General features: G+C 44.4%; 1 protein-coding gene across 1 annotated transcript; it reads right to left on the minus strand.

The window, feature by feature from the left end:
* Positions 1 to 14,898: 14,898 nt before the first annotated feature.
* On the minus strand, positions 14,899 to 16,428 carry LOC141025775 (uncharacterized). Its single transcript, XM_073501699.1, has 5 exons — positions 16,237 to 16,428; positions 15,897 to 16,117; positions 15,583 to 15,787; positions 15,376 to 15,510; positions 14,899 to 15,267 (listed from the first exon to the last, which is right to left on the minus strand). The coding sequence occupies exons 1-5, from the start codon at positions 16,426 to 16,428 to the stop codon at positions 14,899 to 14,901; spliced, it is 1,122 nt and encodes a 373-aa protein (XP_073357800.1).
* Between the last annotated feature and the right edge of the window lie 10,359 nt (positions 16,429 to 26,787).

A 26,787-nucleotide genomic window follows, 5' to 3' on the forward strand; every position in this document is an offset into this window, starting at 1 on the left:
ATCAGCAAAAACTACATACATATGGCATAAGACAAAAGTGGAATAGGAATCCGAGTATAATAGTCTATGAAGAGGTTGATTGAAAGTGAGCCAAAGAACTTGCTACCATTCTATGACGGCGATCTTAACAATAGTACACAATACCATTATTGCTAGGCGGCATGATGCAATTAAGAAAAGACACCATACCTCGGGTAAGCCAGCACCCTAAAGAACTCTAAATCGTGGGATAATGTAATTGTCAGGCAGAGGTATAGAGATTGATATTACACATGCATCTAGTTATGGATGTGTGTATCACATGATGCAGAGGCTGGGGTAGTCCCCTTCTCCAAAAAAAATAGGCATCTACTTATGCATTTTTTTGTTGAATATAAATATACTCAGCAGAGTGAATTTGCATTATTAAAGTTCACATATAGAAACACACACACACACACACACACACACACACACACAGCAATTGTCTTTTCTGTAGAATTTTTTTTTCTAGGCAATCAGAGAGGAAGTTAATTGTATCATTTAGAATGAACATTTTATCATCTTTCAGCATTAAAGGACCCAACTTGTCTTGCGTTTGCAATAACCTGGAATCATGGAAAACAAAGAAACTCAAGTAAAAATATCACAAAACACAATCAGATGAAGAATTTTCAGGTACAATAGATACTTCAAAGTCATATGCGTATTTTTTTCTTGATGGGTACTTCTATGATATAGTTGTGTTAGGTTGTATACATATATTGTAAGTCAAAGTTGTACTTGGAGTCCATGCCTACGTCAAAAAGCAACATTCCGAGCACTGGAGGGAATGTTTCATTTTGTACTGAGATGTAGTAAAGCATCCAGTATTTCTATAAGAAATATTGTTTCTTATTACAATATAAAGATCTAGACTGGACATTAAATTATAGACAAAAAATAACGAAGATTAATCCTTCAGGTTTGTGTGTCAGGATTCATGGGTCATCCCTGCACAGAATGAGTATGCAAATCTAAGTGAATCGGAATGACAAAATAAAAATGATACAATTCTCCTCATTATGAAGTCCAACACTATTGTGTGCCTTGTATATACAAATAAAAGTGTAATATAGTCCACGATACATAGAAGAACTACCAATAGGTTGTTGTTTAGAAGGTTCCCTGCATGTTTATCAGAGAACAAACATAAGATATAAGGGATAAGATTAGTGCCAATCTGAGGGAAAAAATGCTATAGTTAGGAAATGCATACATCAGATTAGAAATTCTTTAGAATAGGTAACCAATCATTTGTGCAGATAACTATGTGAACTACATTACCTTACATGTAGGCAATGCAAAAGGAAATGGAAAAAAAAATAGTCGCTAAACCCCACAGCTATTGGGACATGGAGTATGCGAGCTCGAGCTCACATGCACCCTTTGCTACAGTAAAATCGAAAAAAAATATTTATGTTCCAAAAAAAATCAAAAAAATATTTGAAAGTAAAAAAAAACTGAATTTTTTTGGCAACAAACATTGATGTGTGTTTCACATGTGTGCCAATTTTCGTGATGAAATGACATTTGTGGATGCCTCAGCAAAAAAGACAAAATCATGCTGAAAAAAACTGTTTTTGGATGCATTTGGAGCATCGGTTTTTGCTTTTTATCGAGACCTGCAAGAATGTCATTCTGTCATGAATTTTTGTACGCATGTGAAAAAGACATCAATGTTGTTGTAAAAAAATCAGATTTTTTTTTAAGTTTTTAAATGTTTTTCAGTTTTACTGTAGCAAAGGATGCATGTGAGCTCTAGCTCACAAGAGCACTTTCGGGAATAGAGGGAATCAAGACGGGGTTTTGATATATACTCCCTCCGTCTGGAAATACTTGTTATTGAAATGGATGTATCTAGTTGTATTTTAGTTGTAGATACATCTATTTTCATCCATTTTGATAACAAGTATTTCCGGACAGAGGGAATATAAAATTCTAGACAACAAATATATGAGAAAAAATGAACATGACCTAGAAGTCAAGAAAAGCAAGCATCCCTATTTAGTCTAGAGAAAAACATGTGCAGGGCCTAGAAGTGGTGGCGTACGCAAGAGACAACACACACTATAATGTCACGGTGACTTGCCGGATAAACAACCTTTCCATGGGGGCGATGCGGTAGAGGTTGTGGCTCTCACCGTGAATCATGAGGACTGGAGGCATCGTGGACCACCGCGTATGCAAAGACAAAGACGGAATTGAGATGAAGATGCAAGGAGGGAGGTCCCACTACGGGCTCCAAATCCATCCATCGCCATCCTCATGGCCTTGGGCGATGAAGCCACCTACACGGCTATGGCCATAGCCATGCGCTTGGACGGGGGCGGCGGTTGGAGGCGAGCCGCAACAGCAGGGGGGAGGCGTGTGTGGTTGACTGCGGGTTGTGTTTTTTTCTTGACCTCTGTGTTGTAGCTTAGGGCTTGCTGGGCCTGTGCACGGATCCTGGGAACGCACCGACCTAGATAGACCAGCGTGCATGCATGCTCGAGTCAAACCGGATCGATCGTATGAAAGCAGGCAAAAACGAGAGAACAGGCCGATGGGAGATCAAGTCGAATACGCACTCGCTCACAGCGCTTGATTTCATGGGAGCTTTGTAACTACTAGAAGGGTTGGACATGCTTTGCTGCGCCGTTGCCGTTGCTGGGATTCTGAACAAAAAATTACTTATTTCGTTTTAAAATATAAGGTGTATTACTTTTTTGAAAAGTCTAACCTCTTTAAGTTTGATCAAATTTATGAAGAAATATATCAAAATTCGTAATATCAAATTGGTGTTATTAGATTCATAATGAAATGAATTTTCATAATTTTTTGGCTTAATATTGTGGGTGTCGATATTTTTGGCTCTAAACTTGGTCAAAGTTAAAAAAAATTGACTTTCCAAAGAACTAATACCCCTTGTATTTTGAAACTGATGGAATATTTTAGTTTGGCGGATGGGGGAGACGATGGAATGTGTTTTCTGTTTATTTATAATGCGTTTATTTGGTGGGTCTTTTATGGTGTGATTCTATGTTATGCGTTAATGAACTCATATTTTTGTGGCTAAATTTCTGCGTCGGTGGCTACATGTACCATATTGGTTCTATAATACCATCACATGATGATGCTTTTTTTTTTCTAGGTGGTAAGAGGGTGCACGGGATTAATATGTTTTTCTAGGTGGTTGGTGTTGATTGATTTCAAAAATCGTCGGCCCAAACAAAATTGTAAACCAAATTCAAAATTGAATATCTTAATCGAATAAAGGAGTTTCAAAATTAGGGAATATGATGAATTAAAATAATTAAATCAGAGAGATCCTTGAGAAATTATTGACCCGATCAAAATCAGGCGACCAAGTTCTAAATGGAAGATCTCAATGAGTTGTGAGGACTTCAAAATTAGGAAGCATAGTGTATAGTGTATATAGTATAAAAGAATTGAATGAGACCTTTGATAAATTGTTGAGTTGGTCCGAATTGGATGACTCAATTTCAATTGGACACCTCAATTGATTGTGAGGGTTTTACACCTAGTGGAGCTTAGTGATATAGTAGATGCCTTGCTTTTCATCCCTTCCTCAGCATTCCATTTCCTTCGTGATGCCTTCACCCAGCTACCTTCGCTGCTATTTAATTATGTTCTCTCCCCCCTCAACTGGATATGTGATCTTTCGCTTGCTCTCCCTTCTCTCGTACTGTCTTGTTGCTAGTTTACTTCGTCCTTAATAGTCCTCTATTTCCTTCTATAGTATACGTGCTTATTTTTATACTGTCACAATACTTGATGAACATGTCCTCGTATACTACTATTTATTGATTTGCTGCCAGTCATTATATTTCAATGGACAATTATGCAACTCTTCGCCGGGTCTTTTTAAAAAAAAAGGAGGATTACCCCCGGCCTCTGCATCTGAGCGATATATGCAGTCATTTATTAATTATTCACAAAGACCTTACAAAATAGTACATCAGGTAGTCTGAAGCCACCATCTTAGCAAGAATTGTCGCTACTCCTATTCACTTGATGAAGGGGTGCCGATAGTCCGAGCCTAATACCAAACAGACATCGCACCAAGCCTAACATCTTAAGCCGGAGACCCCAACCAAGCCACGTACTGGGTTTGGGGTACAAACCGGTCGAACGGACGGTGTGCTTGAATATTTTCTCAACATAGATCAGTTTTTCAATCTAACTCCCGCATATGGAATGGTGTGTGTAGTCTGATTTCTTCTATTTTAGTTACCATGGATGCTTATTTTTTTTACCAAACACATGATAAAGAAAATTAGATGACTAGATTCATCACTAAAAATTGGAATTCAACACAAATTTTACTTTCTCTTCATATAATCCTTCCCCAGACCCCACTTGGTCTTGGAGCTTCTATGAAAAAGGGTTTCTCCCTGCTTTATGTTATAAAGCACCAACACATCATCGAAGCATCCGATACAAACACACGCCACACACATCCAAGGCAAGATACACGAATGCCAGACACTGACACAGAATCTCAACTACTATAAAGCACCTAAAAGATGAGCAAAGCGGATCCGCTTAGAGCCGACAGAGACCAGCACCACGAGGAGCCGATCCTCCGGGAGGATGTGCGACGGACACGCCGAACCGAGGACTCCAAGATGGTGCCTCCAGGAAGGGCACGACCACGAACGTCGCCACCGTCCGATCCGTAGATCAAGTTTTCACCCGGAGTAAGGTGGAAGGAGCAGAAGCACCACGACGGAGCCTGCAGGAGGAACACGACATCCACGGACGCCGTCACCGTCGACTAGTGCACAGACTGGGTAGGTGATGTACCCCGGTGCTTCAACTCCTCCGCCGCCACCCTGGTCCGCCAACACCCGCAGCCATGCCGCCCGAGCGGCCATGGTTTCCTACCCGCATCCGAGCCGCGCAATCCGCCCACGATCAACGTGACTCCCACCGCCAGGGCCGCCCCCCCCACCGTGAGACCACCCCGAAGCCACCAAAGGCCACGACTTTGCCCATGGTCTTGGAGAGCTTCTAGCACTGGGTATGTCCTTTTATCATATTTTATATCATATTATCATCAAAGGTAATTGTTAGTTTTGGTGTACATAGTTATAAAAAACTGACTTTTGTTTTGGGCCAAGGAAGTATCAAATATTATATGCCCATGAGCTAGAAACCAGACGTTTCTGTTTTCTACTCCATGGACCCTCGTATGCCCATCATAATTGTGCAAGGGTGATATTTATACACAACTCATCTAGTTGCTTCTACATAGCCAGAGCAAGAAACTTGAGAATATGTTAACCAGAGAAGTTAAAGACTGTCTTCAAACTCGAGAATATGGTGACAATAGAAGCTAAAAGCTCTTATTCAGTTATTTACGGATCGACTATCTTCTTATTGATGTTCGCTATTTATATTATTGGTTTTGTCCAATAATGTTGAGATGATTCAACTTTGATCTTTCGACATTATTTCCGCAATGATAAAGCTAATGCTTACTGCCTGAGTCACACCTAACTGTGAGACAAATTTAATGGTTTTTCCATGAATGAATGTTACAGATTGGTTTGGGCGATTGGCTGATGGCATTGGTTGCTTTGCGGGTATCTGGAGTTACGTTTTGGTGGCTGAGATGCAGAAATGACTTGCGCCATGCACCAGTCCGTGGTGAAATGGACTTGTAGGGATTAATTTGAACATTTTGTTAACTCGTGACTTCTCTGTAACAGTTAGTCAACCGGCAAGAATATATCAAGTAGTCCCATGATGTCCCATTTTCTATGTGTTGAATTTTTATCTCACAACTGAATGCTAAATTATTTTGCTTTCTTTGAGATGCGGCAAATTGGATGAGTTTTCTAATGCTTGAATTATTTTAGGAGGCACTGTGATCCAGACAGGAATAGGTAAATGACAGCCAAAAAGAAAAAATGTAAAAGTAAAATATCAATCTGGATTTGCCTCTGCGCATCGATTACCCTGCTTACTTTGAGATTACAGAAACAAAATTGTACTGCCCGTCCAAGGAGAAACACTTGTTACTTGCCAAATATTGGCTGCCAGCCAAGCATACCCTCTATCCATTTTGTTTCTTTTGCTCACATTACCATACAGACCATACAGAACATACCCCGCATGCACGAAGATCCAAATAGACTCGGCTGACCACCACAAAAGATACGTGCGGAATGGTAGGTCTACAAAATAGACATGAAGAATAGTAATGTTTTAGAATTACCACTTATCTACCAGTAGTAATGTTGCAAGCAACAAAGACGATGTTTCAGAATTACTAGTTATCTTGTAGTAATGTTGAAAACAGGTTAAGCAGTAGACCTGAGGCACTTAGCCCAAAAGAACGTTACTACAATTACTTGTAAATTTGTATAAGGTTGTGACCAATTTCATTTCAGTAAATTCAAACATTACTAACACGACCAACTAGTACGCAACCGCAGCATGTTCCAGTGGCAGTCGAGAGACACATGATTTTTTTTCAAAAAGGGGGAGCTCCCCGGCCTCTACATCAGAACGATGCAGACGGACATACTTATTAATAAGCAAATAGGTTCAACACAAGTCATCATGTCTCAAACAAAAGAACGAAAAATGCTCACAAAGAGCACAAAAAGAAAAGTAAATCCACAACCGGCTGGCATAAAAAAGATAGGAAAACTAATTGCCTATCCTATTACATAACCGACATCCAAACCGGTTGAAAATAGCCCGAGCTACCATCTCCCATCGGATAGATCCGGTAACCATACACTTCCTAGCCTCCGTCGGAGTGAGTAGCGACCACATACGGATCAACGCAGTGGCTCAGAAGATAACCTGCAAAAAATGAATGTTTGTTGTTCTGTTAAAGACCAAATCATTTCTGCAGTTCAAGACTGCCCATAATAAAGCACATACTCCTATACGAATGTGTCTCGCTGTTTCGGAATCTATCCTGTCAAGCCACGTCCCAAATAACGTGTTGATAGTATTCAGAGGAGTAATATTAAAGGCTAGGTGAACCGTCCGCCACAATTGTTTTGCCAAAGGGCAGTCAAGAAAGAGGTGTTTGATGGATTCATCCCGATCACAAAAACTACATCTTGTAGATCATGTCCAGTTGCGTTTTGCCAAGTTGTCCTTTGTTAAAATGACTTGTTTATGTACAAACCACATAAACACTTTAATTTTCAAAAGTACTTTGACTTTCCAAACATGTTTCAAACTAGGAATAGAGCTAGAGTTGATAACATCCGGATACATGGATTTAACCGTAAACTCTCCATTCCTAGTTAGCTTCCAGCACAACTGATCGGACTGTTGAGAAAGCTGAACATCCATCAGTCTTCTCACGAGATGGAGCCAGACTTCCCAACGGTTTCCGGCTAGGGTCCTACTGAAGTGAATATTGAGTGGAGTGGACTGAAGTACTGTTGCAACGTAAGCGTCTTTTCGTTGAACAATGCTATAAAGCGAAGGATACTGAAGCGCGAGGGGTGTTTCCCCTAGCCATGTATCCTCCCAGAATCTCGTAGTGGTACCGTTTCCAACTATAAACTTTGCCCTATTGAAAAAAACTAATTTAACTCTCATCGGTCCTTTCCAAAAAGGCGAGTCCGTCGGCCTCACTGTCACCTGAGACAACGTTTTGGAATGAAGGTACTTATTACGCAGAATCTGCGACCATGTGGCCTCCATCTCTACAGATAGCTTATACAACCACTTGCTGAGAAGACATCTGTTCTTCACCTCAAGATTTTCAATACCTAGACCCCCTTGGTCTTTCAGTCGACAAATAATATCCCATTTAGCGAGTCTGTATTTTCGCTTTAGTTCATCACTCTGCTAGAAGAAACATGATCGATAGAAGTCAAGCCTTTTCCAAACTCCAACTGGTACCTCAAAAAAGGACAAGAGAAACATGGGCATACTCGTGAGAACCGAATTAATGAGAATTAATCGGCCTCCGTGTGACATCAGCTTGCCCTTCCAGCAGCTTAGTTTCTTCTCAAATCGATCCTCAATGCACTTCCATTCTCTGTTTGTGAGCTTACGATGGTGGATTGGTATACCCAAACACGTGAAAGGTAAAGTCCCCAATTCGCACCCGAACAATTGTTTGTAAGCATCTTGTTCCTCATTGGCTCTTCCAAAACAGGACAATTCACTTTTATAGAATTTAATCTTTAACCCGGTCAATTGTTCGAATAAGCATAGCACCAGCTTCATGTTTTGTGCTTTTGCCAAGTCATGCTCCATAAAGATGATAATATCATCGGCGTACTATAGGATAGACACACCTCCATCAACTAGATGAGGAACCAGGCCACCTATCTGACCAGTATCCTTAGCCCTTCCTATTAGAATTGTTAACATGTCGACTACTATGTTGATCAGAATAGGTGACATCGGATCTCCTTGTCTCAGACCCTTATATGTTTGGAAGTAGTGACCTATGTCGTCATTCACTTTAATTACAACACACCTTTTTTGCGTGAAAAATTCTACCTGGTGTCTCCAGGCCTGACTGAAACCTTTCATACGCAAGGCCTGTTGAAGAAATAGCCATTTGACTTTATCGCACGCTTTCTCGAAATCCACTTTGAAAACAACTCCGTCTAGTTTTTTCGTGTGAATTTCATGGAGCGTTTCATGTAGGACCATAACCCCTTCTAGGATGTTTCTGTCCGGCATGAAAGCAGTTTGGGACGGCTGCACCACAGAGTGCACAATCTGCATAAGTCTATTGGTCCCAACCTTGGTGAAAATTTTGAAACTTACATTAAGAAGACAGATCGGCCTGAACTGCTCAGTTCTCATGGCCTCTGTTTTCTTAGGAAGCAAAGTTATCGTTCCAAAATTCAAATGAAACAATTGAAGTTGCCCAGAGAATAAATCATGGAACATCGGTATCAAATCCCCTTTAACAATATGCCAACACTTTGTATAAAACTCCGCCGGAAAACCATCCGGCCCTGGAGCTTTATTATTCTTCATCTGTGAAATAGCCTCAAACACCTCTTTCTCCGAAAATGGGGCGGTCAAAATATCATTTTCATCCGCAGCAAGTTGAGGAACATCCTCAACCCTCGACTCATCCAAGGATACGAAATTATCCTCCGGAGGCCCAAACAGCTGCTTGTAGTAATTGGTTATGTATAACTTAAGGTTTTCTTGCCCTAAAATCGTCCCCTCTTCTTGCTCAAGCTGAAAAATTCTTTTCTTTTTGTGCTTGCCATGGGCGATCATATGAAAGAATTGAGTGTTATCGTCCCCTTGGACAACTTTGCGAACCTTAGCTCGCAATGCCCACTTCAATTCCTCCTCCCGCAGGAGTTCTTTCAATCTCATCTCCGCATCCACTTTAGTTTCCAGCTCCGTGGTCTCTAGAATTGTGGACTCGGCATTTAAATCTAGGGACTGAATAAGTGTAAGGAGCCTTTCCTTTTCAATCTTATAGATCCCACTTAGATGCTTAGCCCACCCACGTAAGAAACTTCTTAAGTGCCTTATCTTATTCTGCCATCTTTCAATAGAAGTCCTCCCTCCTGCATCTTTAGCCCATTCCCTGGCTATCAAATCCAAGAAACCTTCTCTTTCAAACCACGCCAATTCGAAAGAAAAGGTGTTTTTATTCCCCACATGTGTTGCCTCACCAAAGTCAACCAGCAAACGGGTGTGGTCGGAGATCACGCGCGATAACGCTTGGGCTGTTACCAGGGGAAATTTCTGCTCCCATTCGACGCTCGCGAGGACACGATCCAGCCTCTCAAACATCGGTTTGGCAATGTATTAGTCCAAGTGGATTTTCTACCCGAAAGCTCTATCTCTCTCAGATCCAAGCTTTCAATAATGGTATTAAACATAAACGACCATCTTTCGTCAAAGTTATCATTGTTCCTTTCCTCTCTCCTTCTAATAATGTTAAAGTCGCCCCCAATCAAAATTGGAAGCTGCTCAGAACCACAAATACGGACAAGATCCGCCAAAAACTATGGTTTGAGTTCTGGCTGCGTGGCGCCATATACTGCCACCAGTGCCCAATTAAACCCATCGGCCTTCGATCTAACCCGAAAGTTAACAGTGAAATCTCCCATAACCACACTTCGGGCTTCCAATGACTCACATTTAACCCCAAGTAAGATCCCACCGGATCTTCCTCTCGGAGGTAGGCAATGCCAATCAAAAGCAACACCTCCCGATAAAGTACTTAGAAACTGTGGGGTGAAATTGTCCCTTCCAGTTTCAGAGAGGGCGAAAAAATCCAACTTATGTTCGATAGAAGCATCCGCTAGAAACCTTCTTTTAGCCAAGTCTATCAGACCTCTACTATTCCAAAAGATTCCTCTCATATTTCATCATGGAATTTTTTAGTAGTACGGTTCCTAGCACTTCTACGCACCACCGAAACTGGATAAATCTTTCACTTCCACTTGCGTTTAGGCTTGTTTTGATCCTCCACCCGGTCCACACAACCGGGCTCCATGGACCTAACTGCTTGAGAATCAATAGGGGCAGAATCCATTAGGGAGATAGAACTATCATCCTCCTCTGTCTCAAGAAGGGATGGGGCAAGATCCGCACAAAAACTATCGAGAACCCTGACTCCCAACGCATCTATGTCGGAATCGTTCATAGGTTTGACCGCTGCTAAGTTTCGAATCAGTTCTAAAGCGCGTTCCGCTTCAAGATCCAGGATATCATTAACGGATTTAGAGATTTCACTATCATTACTGCCTAGTGAAACTCCTAACTGATTTGCATTATGGATAATTTCATCATTAAAAAAATGCAAAATGGAATTGGAAGTGTTGACCGACATACCAGTAGTGACCTCCATGTCATGAAGCTTGGCCGCCCGCATGGCACACCTCAGCTGCATGTCATCAACATCCGGCTGATCCTGGGGGCGGCAACTCATCCGAGATGAACATATAGCGTACCCTCCCCCCCCCACATACACACACATGTAGCGTTCACTCCCCCAGGCTGTTCAGGATCATTAGTTCAATTTGCACCCCAAAAATTACTAACATACAGGTTGACCTTTGCTAAGCATAAGTACGCGGGGAAAAAATCGGCATCTAAACTTCCAATATTTCTGTATACAGCTGAAAGGACAACTAAGTTTCCAACACAAGCATGTGTTTCTAGACCAGCTTAGGCAGAACAAAGCCATAAATTCACAAGGTAAGAGGTGTTTCGGTAGATGGGGTTACCAGCTCCCTCCTGGTTACAAGTTTTGGTAGTAACTTTTTTGCATCCCTCCCCATTTGAATATCTCCATAGTACACTATTATTTGAATAAAAAGAATATCTTTCGCAGTTTCACCAGGGGTAACTTGACTTCATAAGTTAACTTTAGACTAGAAGGATGCAATAATCTTCAGGCATGAACAACATCTGCAAAATGAGCACAAGACAGTGCAATATTTAGGCATCAACTCTGTCTACGGCTGTATGAAGGGGTCAGCCACTGACAAATCATGGATGTGCTCTTCGAGATGCTGCCCAGTACAAATATATCTCAGGAATTTAAACTGCGCATCTCGAGAAGCTCTGTTCTGCACTTATAGCAGCTTGTGTTGATAAGGCACCGATACACTGTTGTAGTTGTTATATCCTTCAAATTCAATTGGATGTTCTCGATCAGTAGGTTTATATTCTTCATAATCTCTAAAAACCTTGAAGATGGTGCGTTTGTAGTACATGAGTGAGTACATCCAGAAATTCGTAAAGTTTCACCACAAAACGAACATTCAAGAATATACGAGTTAACTGCACAGAACCATCACATTTGGGGCATCGTTTGCAGAAAACTACGAGGTCACTAATTTTTTGCAAAAAACACTGCACGTTCAGTAAACTTTTTGCAGAAAGCACTAATCAAGTGATCTAGGCCGTTTAATCATTTTTTGACAAGTGGGGCCGAATTGTCGACCTGGCAAAACATTTATATATACACCCTTAGATCTTAAAAATAAAAGCAATCAACCCCCTCCCCCTTCCCCCCGCCACCTAGTCCCTCCTCTATGCGCCTCTTCTCCCCTCCGACTCCCTCCTTCCCTTCTCTCTTATCTCTTGCGCCGCTGCCATGGCTCTGTTCCGGCGCCGCCCGCATGCCCCTCGACCCTAGCTGGCGTCCCTGCCGATGGATGGACCAGATCCGGTCGCCTGTTGCCCGCCATGGCTGCCCCTTGGCTAGCTGCAGCCGCCGCCATAGGCCATCAGCATCGCGAGGAGGGGGGGGGGGGGGGGGGGGGGGGGGCGCAGGACGACGCCGCAATCGGCGGTCTGGCAGCCCTACGGCCGGTAGGAGGAGGGCAGTAGGGGGACTCGCCGTAGGACGAGCGCCGGACGCCGCCGCGGCCGGTCTAGCGGTTCCCGTGACCGGTAGGAGGAGCGGACGCGAGAACGAGCCCTCCCGGCGAGGTGCAGTGCGGCAGGTCGGCGCACGCGAGGGCGAGCCCTCTCTGCGAGGCGGCGACCGGTGCGCACAACGGTTGGGCGGTGTCGTCGTCAGGCTTGGGCTGGTCAAGCTTGGCGTCAGCAGTAGTAGGTGGAGCTGGTGCTGCTCGTGGTTCGGCCGGCACAGAAGATGCGCGGTGGAGCTGCTGCTACTCGGCGAGGAGTTCTTCGTGGCGTCCGATGCCCTCGAGGCCAGAGAGCATGCCCGGGCATCCACCGGCAAAATGAGAGAAAGAAGGAGCAGCACAATGAGCTGATGCCTGGGGGAGGGGGTTGATTGCTTTCTTTTTTAAGATCTAGGGGGTTGTATCTCAATTTGTTGCCAAATCAGCGTCCTACAATCGGGCCTACTTGTCAGAAAGTAATCAAACGATCCAAATACTCCGATCAGTGTTTTTTGCAAAAGAATTACTAGAAGCGCGGTGATTTTTGCAAAAAATTAGTGACCTCGTGGTTTTCTGCAAACGATGCCCCAAATATGGTGGTTTTATGCAATTAACTCAGAATATACAATATAGACAATTACGACAGAAGCAAAGTACAACTAGCCAACACAATTTAGCGGAATTCGGAAGTACTGCAGCTCTGATTGACCCATCTGGATCGGTGGTAATGGAACACATCCTATGCTCCCAAACAATCCTTTACAACTGACGCCATTGTTAGATGCGAAGTAAGTAGTACTTATGGTGGGCACGACGTCGGATCAGACATAATGAAACTTGTCTGCCTCCGGTAAGGTGGCCCTCGTCTGCTTTAGCCATTACGAGCAATTAACATAGAGCATTCTTGAGGAAAAATGAATTGACTGAACCAAGGTGGTCTATGACAGACCCCAAGTTTGTAAAGCTCAATGTTGATGCAGCATATTCTGAGGATGAAGGCATGGGTGCTACGGCTGCGGTAATCAGAGATGAAAGAGGTACTTTCTTAGCAGCACAATGCAAACTTGTTACCCATGCTGCAGATGTGGTGACAACAGAGGCAATGGCAATGAGAGATGGTTTAAATCTGGCAAACAACTTGGGGTTCCAACGTGTGGAGGCGGAATCTGATTCCTTAAACGTGATCAATTTTTGTACCCGGCAAAATAGATGGTGTGATTCAGCAGCAGTGATCTTTGCAGAATGTGTTGATATCAATGTGTTCATTGGGAAGGTCAATTCTAAGCACTACTGCTGTTCAGCTAATCAAGGGCCGCATGTGCTAACTAACTTTTGTTATTGTAATAAATTTTCTAGTAGCTGGATAGACGAGCCTCTAGATTGACTGGTGAATAAGCTCGTAGATGATGTGTCCAGTTTTGCAATTAATAAAGTCAGCCATGATGACATTTCCTAAAAAAACACAAATCATCTGAAGCAAGTTTATGATCCTGCAAGCTTTAACGAGACTAGCTTGTAACAGAAGCAGAGTTAAATCCTGGCCCTTTGACGGTTGAGATGCGGGGGTTGTCATTGGCAGGGCAGTTTTCTTCCTGCTGATTAGGTGAAACAAATTACTCCTAACAAAAGATGAACGAAGAAAAAAGAAACTAACATCAACCTTGGCTTGCAGAGACGCAATTCGCGGCGCCAGTTTGGCCATATGTGACAAGATACACTTGAGAAATAACACAAGTACACGGGGGGGGGGGGGGGGGGGGGGGTGTTTAACAAAAGATGAGGGAAGCCGTCTAGTCATATCTTCATGGCCAACCAAGGAGAGAAAACACAGGGGATCCAGGCTAAAAAGAAAACAATCAACATGCGTCGTCGTTTACCTTTGGCCTGTTTCCACGAGGAGCAGCAGATCGGACGCAAGAGAGCGGAGGAGAAGAGGATAGAGTGACAGAGCCACACCTAATGGATATGAATTTGATATGTTTATACCATTGCAAAAGCCCATCGAATCCAACTACAAAGTTTCCCTTGTCCTACTTACTAGCTTCCCAAAGTTTCTTTCAAAGGGCCGGAGGCCGAACTTTATTAAGAAGGGAGGGGGAGCGAGTTACAGCAAAGCTGAGCAGAAAACACATGAAAAAATAACTCAAATCAGATAAGCAAATAACTTCAGACGTTTCTGTATACAACTGAACCAGTTATCGGCAATAATTATGTTGCATCCCTCCCCTTTGGAATTTCTCTACAGTGTACTGTTGTTATTTGAATCCAAAAGAATCTTTTGCAGTTTTAACAGGGTAACTTCTTAAGTACCGGAACTAAAGAGGAACTTCAGACTAGAAATGAGAGCTGCTATACACACGACGTTTTTGGACGATGCATGAACGATGCTTCACATCCAGCCATTGAATCAGAGAATAAAGTGCTTCACATCCATCTGATTGTGAATCGTGCATGCATCGTGCGTGGTGTCGTCTATCTAGTATTTTCGACTAGAAATTGAACAGGCTTATGCAGAAGGCGGTGTAATCTTCGGGCATCAACCCTATCTATGGCTGTCTGAGAAGGGGTCGGCCAGTGACAAATCATGGACATGCTTCTCGACATGTTCATCAATACAAAAATAAATATTCCTGAATTCAAATCGAGCATCTCGAGAAGCTCTGTTTTCGAATTGGAGCAGCCTGTGTTGACGAGCCACCAATTCATTGCTGTAGTCCTCACATCCTTGAAATTCAATTTTGTTTAGCACTTTTGCATTTAAAACAAAGAACCTTGCAAAGTTAACTTGATGCTCATAGCCTATGAATAACTTCAACACAACTTCCTTTAGGTGGGTCTCAAGGCACTCCACTGGATATGGTGGGTCATGCTGATCCTCATTTTGCTCAAGCATACTATCGTGTGCGCGTGACTGCACAACAGGAAACAATATACATACGTTAAAGCATTGCTAACTAGACTATATAGGTAATATGTCAATCAAAGAATATAGTTAAAGCGAGCAAAGAAAAATACTCACAGTGACATAGAGCTTTTCCAAACAGGGGAACCACCTGAGGACGTCAAGAACTGCATTCAATTGATGATTAGAACACCCGAGGGCCAAAACCTTCACAGTGCGTATCGAGTTTGCCGAGCTGACTGGGTCCATTCCCTGAATAAGGCAACCAATATCAAAAATAATTATCTATATGTAAGAATGCTGAATGATGGCTGTTACTTCTACCTGGAAGACCCAGAATTTGTAGAAGACCGGTGAGAAAGGCCCCAATATCTCTAGTTTAGGTGCGCTAATAACCTGGATAATCACACAATCATCCCGATGCCAATACGGTAACAATAACCTTTCAAGGCGAGGAGCATCCTCAATGACCAGCTCTGCTTTTTCACCAGAGTTATCACGGAAGCCAATGCTCCTAATAGTTGGTGAGCTAACACGGAGGCAACCAACAGCATGAACTTGGAGCATGTGTAAGCTCTCCAAGGCATGGCAGCCTAAGAGCAAGCCATGGAACACATCCCCCCCTGATGGAAACGTACCTCAAGGAGAGCTCCTTGAGGAGGGGAAAATTCATGGACGGTGTGATCATCTTAGGGAAATCACAATAGCTGATCTTGCAAACAAGGAGGGTGGATGAGGAGGCGCGGAGCGCGGATTGCGGCAGCGGGTAGCTCGTCTTACGTCCAGAGAGGTACTCGTAGCCGATATCGAGCTCCTCGAGGTTGCAGAGGGCTCGGGAGTCGAACCAGCTCTCCGATCGCTGGCCCGGAGGAAGAGGAAGGAGAATCGGTGGGCGGGGCCAGGGTGTTGGGATATTATCTTGGAGACGGCGGAGGGTGGGACGGCGTGGCGAAGGAAGACCGGGAGGGAGGTGATGACCTCGAGGTTGAGAGCCGGCGTGCGGCCGCCGTCCTTGGTGGGGAGTAAAGAGATGATGGTGCAGAGGATGGCGTCCGGTTGGCGGCTGATGAGATCGGCGGCGGTCTCGTCCTGGTGGCTCCTCCGTGTCCGCTTCCGCGTGATTCCACTGGATTCACTCCGTGCCCCCGCAGCCTCCTTCTTCTTCTTCATGGCCGGCGACTAGCGACGGAAGATTCGGCGGCAATACTTCGCCGGATGCTCCTCACGGCCCGTTACCAGTCGCAGCTTCGCTTCGTCACCGGCACGCTCGCTCGACGCGGCTGGACGGTGGGGTGGGGAGACGCCGGGATGGAGAGCAGGGTTGGCCAGGACAGGTAGGGTTTGGACGTTTTGGGGAATTTAGGCTCTTGGTAGCCTTGAATTTGGAGAAATTTGGTCAGGCCCGGACGCGCCGTACAGTTTATCAAATTTCTTACAAATTTATATTGATTTTTTCAAGGTTATTTATGTTGATTATTTGATGCACACAAGTACTATATCAACTAAGCAGTTTTTTTCTGCGGGGCATCAATTCTTTTTTTTTTAAATTCAGAATTTGCTTCCTTAATTAAGAAAAGATAGAGTAAAACGAAAGAAAATGATAAAAATACAAGATTAAGCGTCATCGTTTTTTCTAAAAAAATTGAGGGGAAAAAAGGAGCTTTTATATATCATCAAGGACAGTTTTACAATGGTTTTCAATTACATGGCGGATATTCGGAGGTACAGATGCTGCCATTCATGCTACAGGAATCAAACTTCATTCTCGCTCGTTTTGCTTCTTCATAGATGGTCGCCGCTTTAACCTGCTGATGTCCGTGATATTTAGAGCCTCAACAACGTCAGCACAGTCAGACTCCGTAATAACCTGCCCCCTGTTAAAATGGTGCATTTTGTTTCTAATCCGATGAGAGTGCATGCATGTGCCTCACCTTCTTCAGCATTGAGACTATATTCCAATCGAAACATAATAAAGCGTATGGACTGATGCTTGGATCATGGCGGCCCCATCCATGGAGGCACCTCGGCAACACGGGTGGGCAGTGGGGGAGAGAGTGACCACAAGGTTATCCAGATGCAACGGTTCTCGAACAACACCTCTAGAAATATTGGTAGGGTCCTTTTAAAAAAAGGCCTAGTTGCGGGACACCCAGTGGGCCTGTTTGCTCATAAAATGTTTTATTTTTTTCTTAGAAGATGTGTGACCTACTCATCTCGCAAGAGTTGTGTGTAAATCATACACATTGAAGGTTGTCGTCAATTGTGAAGACCTCTACGTACAAAAATATCATGTGAAATTGATTTGAGGTTAATGTTTCAACAACTACGCCCTGCAAGACCAAAAAATTTATATAGCATCACCATCTTATAGAGGGAAGTGCATTCTTTCCATCCTTCACGAGTCACTCAACACCTTCCGCTCATGTACAAATTGTCTGCAGATGCAATACAAGAAAAGAAAAAAAAAAGGCATATCCTGAGCGGGTGTGTTCTCTCCGTGCTTCGGATTTTAGAGTGGCCGGAGGTTCAATATCTCATCCTCCAGTTCTTAGCACAATCAATTTAGAAAAAGAGAAAAGCTACTAAAGGTCAGCTTGAGAATAGTAGACGTCCGGAAGGGAATACTTGGTGCAAAGGGAAGACAAAGTACTAAAGTTCCCATGGTAGCACCTGGCTGATCTGCCAGCCTATGGATCTGGAAGCTAACATGTGGTATGTCAAGCTGATTTGCCGCAATCTGAAAGAATTGGGATGGAATCAAGTACTGACAAGGTCAAACGAACAACACAACATTATTTTTCAGGACATTAATCCTTTCACAGCCTATGGCTGACAGTATTTTTACAAGATTAGTTGCGACAATATGTATAGACTGCACTATTTTAAATGGAAATACAGTGCATTTAGGCATAATCCTACAACTATTTTTCCCCGAACACAGCAGCGCTGCTTTCAATCATTAAGAGAAACCCAAAGTACAGAATATTAATTTACACTGTACAGAGGAAAAGGGAGACTGAAACTAGATTACATTGTGCCGACCCATTGGACTCCTTTAACCGCAGAAATCTGCCAGGTGTGTAGCTCCACTGAAATGTGATCACAGATCGCGGTGAAGTTCACCACCCTCGGGATGAAGATTCCATCATTTCTTTCTCACCAAACGTGCCACCAGATCGTCATGGGGATGAGAAATCTGCCCTGTGACGCGCATTGATCTCGCGCACGTTTATTGGAAGCTTATTCTAGAGTTAGGCGGGCTGCTTAAATTTTCAGTGTAAAAATACGCTGATCGTGAAGGTTATACACAAAGGAAATCAGAAGGGAGAATATACTTAAAAGCCTGTCTGGCTATTGTACACATATATGACAGCTAAGATACTTGAAGGTAACCATACCGAAAAGGGCATCTCTTACCTCTTCTTCGGAGAAAACACGAGTTAACAGAATGTTATCTTCATCGAATAGTTTCTCATGCTCCCCCCAAGTACCAGGAGATAGATGGAATAAATTTCCAGGAGCAGCACGACCAAAGAGATCTTTATAATATGAGGTAGGTGGCATGATTTAAAAGATTCTCAGTCCCCTCGGCAACAACTTCACCATCAGTAAATGAAGACACAATAGAGGGAAGACCTTTACGTACGAAAAATATCATGTGAAACTGATTTGAATTTTGAAGTTAATGTTTTCAACAACTACACCCTGCAAGACCAAACAATTTATACAACATCACCATCTTTCCATCCTCCGTGAGTCATTCAACACCTTTCGCTCATATACAAATTGTCGGCAGATGCAACACAAGAAAAAAAAGGGCGTATCCCTGAACGGGTGTGTTCTCTCCGTGCTTCGGATTTTGGAGTAGTCGGAGGTTCAACATCTCATCCTCCAGTTCTTGGCAAAATCATCTGAGAAAATGGAAAAAGAAGCTAAAGCTCAGCTTGAGAATAGTAGGCATCGGCAAGAGAATACTTGGTGAGACGCGAAGACTCTGTACTGAACTGTCCGTTGTAGCACCTGGCTGATTTGCCAGCCTTGTAACTGGAAGCTAATCTGTGGTACGTCAAGCTGATTTGCCACAAACCGAAAGAGTTGGGATGAAATCAAGTACCAACGAGGTCAAATGAACAACACAACAACGAAAGGTTTACAGAAAAATGATTTAGAGAGAAGGTCTACAGTTTAGGGGATAAAAGAAAAGCTATGGCTAGGAGAAGCTACAAAGCCCGTGTATTAATTTTGATCGAATGCAAACAGAGCCTTAGCCAGGGGCGGAGCCAGGATTTGGACATGAGGAGGGCGAAGATCACACATGATTTTTTTTTTCAAACGCACAAGTTACCGTGTATCATTATGTATTAGAATTTTATTTTGATGATAATGCACAATATATACATCCAACAAAATATATCTAGACTAACTATATCACTGAGGTAAAAAAAATAGCAAAATATATTGGTCAATATGAAAAAAGTTCATTACGATGAGATTAAATTTAACTTTGTGCTAATTGGGATGACATTTGTTTCTATCTATTTTCCAGTATAGCAGTATTGTTTAAATGAGTCATCTCGTATGAACTAAAAGACACATCTAATATGTAAATTAATAAAAGTGACGTACCTGCAAATGCAAGTGAAGCAGTTTTTATTTGTTTGAGCCGACCGTGTGGTAAACTAGTTAATTAGGCAGGGTCAAAAGGCACAAGCTAATTGGACAACAATTTGTGAATCCATTAGAAAAATAATAACCCACGATAGGATGTGGTACCTGATTGATTGAGGAATACGTAAACTCATCGATGGACTAATACACGATGCCATGGACGTCGGTCTTCATCTCATCCCTGCAGGATCTGCTCAGGAAAGGACGAGAGCGGCTTGGATAGCATGCCGCCGCCGCGCCGCGCCGCGACCGGCCGACGGTTGTCGATTGGGGCCTCGTGACGAGCATAGCAATGAGCGGCGCACAAGCATGATCGATCTGGAGGACTTGCGCTAGGTCACAATTCACCATCGCCTAATAGAGATAACATGGGCTCTGTTGTGGGCTTCGGTACGTACATCCAGATTATAGACGACTATGGAAGTTTTTGGGCCTTAAAGACTACCTAATTAAGTATCCACCGTTAACTCGGCCATTGACCATTAGTAGATCTGCTCACAAACCATGTCCCCTCCCGTTAGGGTTTTCCTTCCTCTAGGCGGCGGCGACTTGTCTCCTCGCCGTAGAGATCTCGATCTACCCTGCCTCCTTCCCTCCGCCGGCGGTCGGGGTTCCCGGACCCTGACCATGGCAGAAGCGGACGAAGCGATGGGGACCCTACCGCTCGTGGACATGGTTTCTTCGGGCAAGCGAACTAAGGAAGATGGCGCATCCTCGGGTGCGGCGGAGACGGATCTGGCGGCAATGATGGAAGAATTGGGTCTGAAGGAAGGCGATCTCCAGGACGTAGTGGTGGAGGATGATGAACTTCCGGTAGAAGCAACCCACTGGATGGCTCTGGCTAGGGTTCACACGGAGAAATCTTACAGCCAGTATTGGTTCTACAGGAACATGAGGGTCGCATGGGATCTGGCGAAGGAAGTTAAAATCAGACCTCTGGAGGATAACTTGTATACGTTGCAGTTCGCGTGCCTTGGCGACCGGGAGCGTGTAATGGAGGAGGGCCCGTGGACTTTCAAGGGCAAAGCGGTGATCGGCACCCTATGATGGTTTCACTAAACCCTCTTTGATTGATCTCACCAAACTGGACATATGGATGCAAATCCACGACTTTCCAGATGATTTCTTCCCTAAGATCAAAGCGCTTTCGGCGATGGTTGGAGAGTTCATTTACGCTGAGCCAAAGTCCCAAGATTTTGAGGGGAACTTTGCCCGGGTGAGGGTGAAGATTGATATAACAAAGCCACTAAAGAATGCAGTTTCTCTGGTTATCAAGAAGAAGGATGTGATGCAACGGGTGATCTTCCGGGTGAAATTTGAGAGGCTCCCGGATTGGTGTGCGGTATGTGGTTATCTGGGGCATCTGTTTAAGGAATGTGGTGACGGTGTTTGGGCACCAAAAGCACTAGTTTTTAAGGATCTGAAAGCTAGCTGGTTCAGAGGCCCGGGCAGTGGTCCTGGTGAAGGAAGAGGCAACAGTAACAGAGGGGGCAGAGGTCGAGGCCGATCAGGCGGTGGCCGGGGGCGCGGTGCAGCATATGATAACCACTCGGAGGAGTTTATGGACTCAGATGAACCCCAAGATGACATCACAATGGAGGATGCTGATCTGAACAGGAAGAGGGGGATGATAGTTGCTCCGCTGGGTAACAAAGCAAACGGCCCCCAGCCTTCAATCCAGGGAGGCAAAACCCCTATGGTGCCGCAAGCAAAAGCTCCAGAGAGCCCCTCGTCAAAGCAAGATCCGAAGAGAAACAAGCCAAGTTCAAGTGATCCTACCAACACAAAGAGCACAACTCCAAACAAAACTTCTGATGCGCGTTTGGCGGGCCTCCCGGTGGGGTCGCGCCTAGCGCAATGAGTTGCCTGGTGTGGAACTATCGTGGGGCTGGCAAACCCGCGACAGTTCGAGAGCTTCGAGATCTCTCGAGGCAACATGCCCCCTCTATTGTATGCATCTTAGAAACCCAAATAGAGGGCTCACGTGTTGAGAGTATGGTAGGATCATTAGGCTTTGATAAGAGTTTTGCTGTAAGCAGTAGAGGTAGAAGTGGTGGTCTTGGTATTTTCTGGAATGAAGCAATAAAGTTGGAAATTCTTGGTTACTCAGAGTATCATATAGATGTACTTGTGAAAGAGTTATTCCCGGTGCAAACTGGGATTACTTTTGTCTATGGAGAAGCACAAACGCAAGAAAGATATAAAACTTGGGATATGTTGCGCGGTATTGCAAACACAAGCAATCATCCATGGGTTGCGATCGGTGACTTCACTAAAGTGCTACATGGCCACGAGCACGATGGAGTATGCGCGAGGAGCCAAGCACAGATGGATCTATTCCGCGACGCTCTAGATACTTGCAGCCTTACTGATATTGGTTACAAAGGGCAGAGCTAGACGCTCGAGAAAAATGTAGCCAGAGGAACATTCACAAGGGTGAGGTTGGACAGAGCAGTGGCTACGCCGGACTGGTTAATGGCGTTCCCGACAGCAGAGGTTAAACACATTGCAGCAGCTAGCTCGGATCACGTAGCCTTGTTGCTTACGCTGCAAGAATTGCATGCATGCAGGCAGGGCCCAAAACCCTTTAAATATGAAGTATGCTAGGAGCGGGACGAGTCGCTTGGTTTGGTAGTGGCCAGCCAGTGGACAGCGGCGCTAGGCGAATCAGTGGAGCAGGTCAAGACAAAGCTACAGGGGCTGTCGGGAGAGCTATCTACCTGGGATCGCGTGCATTTCGGAAATGTGCGACAGGAAATCAGTGAATTAAAAACAAAACTGCAGATTTGCCGCGCAATACCATGGAGATCAGGGCCGACCAGGGAGGAGACAAAAATCACAGATCGGCTTGTTGAACTGTTTCATCGAGAGGAGATACTATGGCGTCAGCGTGCTCGTATTGACTGGTTGATCCACGGTGATAAGAACACATATTTTTTCCACTTGCGTGCGAGCAGGCGAAGAAGGAAAAACCAAATAAAAGAACTATTGCGCTCGGATGGTTCGATGACAGATAATGCTATGGAGATGGAGAACATGGCGACGTCTTTTTACAAAACCATGTATACGTCTGAAGGTGTAGCAAATATGGAGCCCGTCTTGGACACTATTCCGCGCAAAGTCACTGATATAATGAATGATGCTTTGAATGCCCCATATAGAGAAGAGGAAGTTAAAGCAGCTCTTTTTCAGATGTTCCCGACTAAAGCTCCGGGCCCGGACGGATATCCAGCTCATTTCTTCCAGCGTCACTGGGAGGTTTGCGGAAATGATGTGACAAAGGCAGTGTTAAGAATAGTGGAGGGTACAGAATCAGCAGCGTGCATTAATGAAACAGTCCTGGTGTTAGTACCAAAGGTAAAAAATCCCACTTTGTTAGCTCAATTCAGACCAATTAGCCTTTGCAACGTACTATATAAGATTGCCTCGAAAGTGATCGCTAATCGTCTGAAAGTGATTTTACCTGAGATAATTTCTGAAGAGCAATCAGCGTTTGTTCCTGGACGGTTGATAACCGATAACATTATCACAGCTTATGAGTGCCTCCACTTCATGAAGAGGAACAAAGCAAAAAACCACCAATCTTTTGCACTCAAGCTCGACATGATGAAAGCATATGACAGGGTCGAGTGGCCCTACCTGAGGGCGGTGATGATCAAATTGGGCTTCACAGAAAGGTGGGTAAATATAGTTATGAGCTTAGTAACGTCTGTTAAGTTCTCGGTGTTATTCAATGGCAACAATTTGGAGGAGTTTGAGCCATCAAGAGGAATCAGACAAGGGGACCCAATTAGCCCATACTTGTTCTTGCTAGCAGCAGAGGGCCTGTCGTGCCTTTTAAAATCCAAGAGAGAGTCATCCCATCTGAGTGGTTTACAAGTGGCACCTACGGCACCCCAAGTAAGTTGCTTATTATTTGCTGATGACAGCCTGCTGTTTTGTAAGGCAAGTAGTGCTAGTGCTTAAGAGGTGAACTTGGTACTGAACAGTTACTGTGAAGCTTCGGGCCAATGGATTAACTTTGCTAAATCATCTATCTATTTCAGTGAGGGTGTTCCCGAGAGCACCCGGGATGTGATCAAAGAGTCTCTCAATGTTCCTAATGAAACACTCAATGAGAAGTACCTGGGTATGCCGTCTGACATAGGAAGTTAAAAAAATGGTGCCTTAAAATGCTTGAAAGATCGTCTATGGAGCAAAGTGCAGGGTTGGCTTGAGAATACTATGTCTACAGCGGGCAAAGAGGTATTGGTAAAAGCGGTGGCACAAGCTGTACCGGTCTTTTCCATGTCCTGCTTCAAGTTACCAAGGGGACTCTGTGAACATCTTAATATGCTTATAAGAAAATTCTGGTGGGGATCGAAGGATGGCAAGAGAAAACCTCATTGGGTCTCTTGGAAGTCGATGACAGAGCCAAAACGCCCGGGGGGGGGGGCTTGGGTTCAAGGACTTCGAGCTCTTTAACCTATCTATGTTAGCGCGTCAAGCATGGAGACTCCTTCAGAATCCCGACACTCTCAGCGCACGCGTCTTAAAGAGCGTATACTACCCTGATACGGATATTTTGCATGCAAATCTTGGCGGTCATCCAGGTCAGGTATGGCGTGCGAGTGTTGAAGGCCGGGACGTGCTAAAGCAAGGCATTATCCGACGTATAGGCAATGGTGAAACTACGGATATATGGGCTGATACCTGGTTGCCAAGGGATGAGATGATGCGGCCTTACGGATGCCGGGTGGTCGATCCACCAAACCGGGTTGCCGAACTGATAGATAACACAAGTGCTACATGGAATATACAACGTGTTAATCAGGTTTTCATGGCGATGGATGCTAAGGTAATCTTAAGCATACCTTTATGCACGCGTAACACGGATGATTTCTGGAGCTGGAACTATGAAAGGAACGGTGTTTTCTTGGCCAAGTCAGCATATCGCATGCTAGTGGAAACGAGACGGCGTCGGGAGGCATGGCTGGAAGGTTCAGCAGGCTCATCAGCGACATCGGAAGATGTTCGGGCCCATAGACACATGGCAGACAACTCTTCTTGCGGGATGTGTGGCTCGCTAGATTCATGGCGACATTCTTTGCTAAACTGCACATCGTCGCGGTGTGTGTGGGCGCTAGTTGATGATGATCTTGCCCAAACACTGGTCGCCACCATCGAACCAAAAGCCAAGCTGTGGCTATTCACGCTGATGGACTCCCTGTCACATGATCAATTTGTATTGCTAGCAGTCATGTTGTGGGCAATATGGACAGCACGGCGGAGGGCAATCCATGAAGGTATTTTCCAAACTCCACAGGCCACTACAGACTTTGTCAAGAGATTCATAACGGAGCTTGAGGTGCTGGAGAACAAGACGGTAAACGTAGTGCGAGGCGGCCTCCCTGCCCAGACTAGGCCACGAGCACCACCGGTGGCCTGGTTTAAAATTCATGTCGATGCCGGAGTCAGAACTGGGAGGGGTGGATCAGCAGCTGCGGTTTGCACAGATCAGCAAGGCAACTACATGGGGAGTTGGCCGTTGGTCATTGCGGGGGTGGACGACCCGGCTATTCTGGAGACAATTGCATGTCGAGAAGCACTTGCGTTGGCGGAAGATCTCAACCTTAACAATCTGATCATCGCTTCCGACGCTAAGCAAGTGGTCAATGATATTTCAAAAACACACAGGGGCAGAAACGCTGCAATTGTTCAAGAGATTAGAAGTAGAGCTTCTTGCTTTGCTTGTAATTTTGTGTTTGAAGGCCGTGCGGCTAATAGAGATGCACATAAACTTGCCAAATATTCACTCTCACTAGGGCCGGGGCGCCACATCTGGTTAGGCCAACCCCAGGCTCCGACTTGTATCCCACACTCTGTGGAATTCGATGAATAAATTGGCTTTTCCCCTCAAAAAAAAATTAGTAGATCTGCTACCGATTCAATGAGGGGGGCGATCGTCAAAATCACTAATTAAGGAGTACTCGCTGCAAAGAACACTCCACCTTCCCAGGTCACGACAAGTGGCGCACATGTAGCGCGCCACTTGTCGCAACCTGGGAGATTTCCCTTTTTCTGTAGATCCGTTTATTCAAAACGTTTTATCTCTTAAACCATGCGTCCAAATCTCAAACCGTTTTCACCATTGGATTCCTCGCGTCGAGATCTTCAAAACTAGATCCTATGTTGATAGGTTTTGACGAACTTTTTTTTCACAAAAAAACCGGACGAAAAAACCAAACCGGGAGCACAGTTTTTTTCCTTTTCCGAAAGAGGCACGCCCGTGCCTCTCGCGAAATCACAACCGTGCCTCTCGCAGAAGCAAAATCGTGACTCTCGTGGAAGGAAAAAAATGCATTTTTTTCCTTTCCGAAAGAGGCACGCCCGTGACTCTCGCAAAAGCACAACCGTGCCTCTGGCAAAAGCAAAATCGTGACTCTCGCGAAAGAAAAAAACAGAAAACGCGTATTTTTTCACTTTCCGAGAGGCACGGCCGTGACTCTCGCGAAAGCACAGCTGTGCCTCTCGCGGAAGCAAAACTGTGACTCTCGCGAAAGAAAAAAAAACAGAAAACGCCTTTTGTTTTTCCCTTTCTGAGAGGCACGGCCGTGACTCTCGCGGAAGAAAACCGTGACTTTTCATGAAAGAAAAAAACGCGTTTTTTCGCGCAAATTTTTTTTTTGAAATTTTTTTTGGTCGAAAAGCTAAGGAAGACCGGGGAAAAACCAGAACGTCGAAAAAAACCGTGACAAAAATCGTTTAAAAAGCCGAAAACGGGTGCGAAAAAAAAATAAAATCTGGAGGGAGCGTCCAGAGCGCGACACGTGGTGAATGGCTGAGAGCGCGCCAAGTGGCGCTGATAGTTGCGAGGTTCCC

This window comes from Aegilops tauschii, chromosome 6 (genome assembly GCF_002575655.3).
Source record: "Aegilops tauschii subsp. strangulata cultivar AL8/78 chromosome 6, Aet v6.0, whole genome shotgun sequence".
NCBI lineage: Eukaryota > Viridiplantae > Streptophyta > Magnoliopsida > Poales > Poaceae > Aegilops > Aegilops tauschii.

What these genes read in the sequence shown, in the direction of transcription:
- LOC141025775 (XM_073501699.1), bottom strand. Translation starts at nt 16,428, where the DNA reads ATGAAGAAGAAGAAGGAGGCTGCGGGGGCACGGAGTGAATCCAGTGGA. An exon ending in CGCCGGCTCTCAACCTCGAG is followed by an intron (nt 16,118 to 16,236) that starts GTCATCACCTCC and finishes CCTCCGGGCCAG; the next exon opens with CGATCGGAGAGCTGGTTCGA. An exon ending in CTCAAGGAGCTCTCCTTGAG is followed by an intron (nt 15,788 to 15,896) that starts GTACGTTTCCAT and finishes CCTCCGTGTTAG; the next exon opens with CTCACCAACTATTAGGAGCA.